Genomic DNA, 1,694 nt, shown 5'->3' on the forward strand with positions numbered 1-1,694 from the left:
GAATTTGGAAACTGGGTAGCAAAATAGTAGTTCGCGTTGCGAATTTGTTGGTCATTTTCGCAAATCCAAAAAACGTTGGTTAAAATCGTATATTATAAGGCATTTTCTGTCACTGAAGTTATTTTCTCATAATAATATGATATGATAAACGATAATTAATATTGTATCACATCTCTTAAAATAATTATTTTAAATGGAATTATTTTTTATTTCATGTTTTCTCAATTTATTTATATTTCAAAGTTAGGTTGTTTTATTTTAATCCAAAATTGTTCTTTTGTCTATTTATTGAGCATCATAAAATTCCATTAAAGAGGGGAACAGGGGTACGATAGGCCTGATACGGATACAACAATAAAAGAAAGGCCTCACAGCCCAGGCCATGCTCAGGAGAACCCAAGGCTGAAGGCAAAACCCCAACCCAGCTCGGGAGAGGATCCGCCGCTCACTTTCAAACAAGCGTTACTTTATTCCAAACTCAAAAGCCTGCGACAGAACACATCTTACATCATTTATAAGGAAAACACACGCACAAACAACCATTTGCTTAATTTTCTCCGTTTGAAGTAGTGATAATATTACCCGGAAATGTCAATGGTCTTGACCTCGGGTTTCTTCTCCTCTTCCTTGGGGACAGTGACAGTTAAGACCCCATTTTCCATGCTAGCCTTGACCTCATCCATCTTGGCATTCTCGGGCAACCTGAACCTCCTCAGGAACTTGCCACTACTACGCTCAACGCGATGCCATTTCTCATTCTTTTCTTCTTGCTCTCTGCTTCTTTCTCCACTTTTCTGCAGAATCCTCCCTTCTTCAACCTCCACTTTCACTTCCTCTTTCTTCAGCCCTGGAAGGTCAGCTTTGAAAACGTGAGCTTGGGGCGTTTCTTTCCAGTCAACCCTTGCATTAACCAAGCCTGATGATGCCACATTGTTAGCCAAGGCAGAGTTGAGGAGGAACCCGTCCAAAGGATCCCATATATCTAGAGAAAACGGATCCAACACATTGGTTCTTCGACCACCGAAAAGGCTTAGAATTGGCTGGGACATTATGCAAAAATGTGAAGAACAAGAAATCAACACAAAAATGAAAAACTTCTACAAATTGCCAAAGGAAGTTTTTTCCCTTTAATCTTCTTCACGATGGAATGCAAGTGATACACAAAAATGAAAGAGGCTTCTAGTTTTTGAAAAGGGAAAATAATTATTCATAGTTTATTAGTTGCAAGAGATTTCTGGTAGTTTCATGGCATTTCTCCCACCATACTTGAATAATTCAAATAAATGTTCTTTAATGGGTATGATTGGATAATATAATATATATATATATATATATTCTTTATGATATTTTACAAGCTTAACTAGCATTACTCAAGAAGATATATGTTATAGTACGAATTAAAGTTATTTTAGTAGTTTAAAATACTTGTTATTTTTAAATATCTAAATTCGAACACTAGAATCCTTATATTAAATAATACCACTTAGAAACTCTAGATTAAAATAAAAAAGGAAAAATATATATTATAGTTCAGATTCTGACGTGAAAATTGAGTAAATTTGGGGCTGTTGCTTATCTGGACATTTAAAAAAAATATTTGTTCATTTTTGGTTACCTCTCCCTGGGTTGTTGGATGGCCCAAACTAGAAAGCCTAGCCACTATGGCCCTATAAAATAACAAATAGGATGTGGTC

The 1,694-nt window shown here is 35.8% G+C and overlaps 1 protein-coding gene across 1 annotated transcript; it reads right to left on the reverse strand.

The window, feature by feature from the left end:
- Positions 1-578: 578 nt before the first annotated feature.
- Positions 579-1,049, reverse strand: LOC120138282 (17.6 kDa class I heat shock protein 3-like). Its single transcript, XM_039153800.1, has one exon. The coding sequence runs from the start codon at positions 1,047-1,049 to the stop codon at positions 579-581; it is 471 nt and encodes a 156-aa protein (XP_039009731.1).
- Positions 1,050-1,694: the final 645 nt, after the last annotated feature.

This window comes from Hibiscus syriacus, unplaced genomic scaffold, assembly GCF_006381635.1.
Source record: "Hibiscus syriacus cultivar Baekdansim isolate YM2019G1 unplaced genomic scaffold, ASM638163v2 tig00002219_pilon, whole genome shotgun sequence".
Classification (NCBI taxonomy): Eukaryota; Viridiplantae; Streptophyta; class Magnoliopsida; order Malvales; family Malvaceae; genus Hibiscus; species Hibiscus syriacus.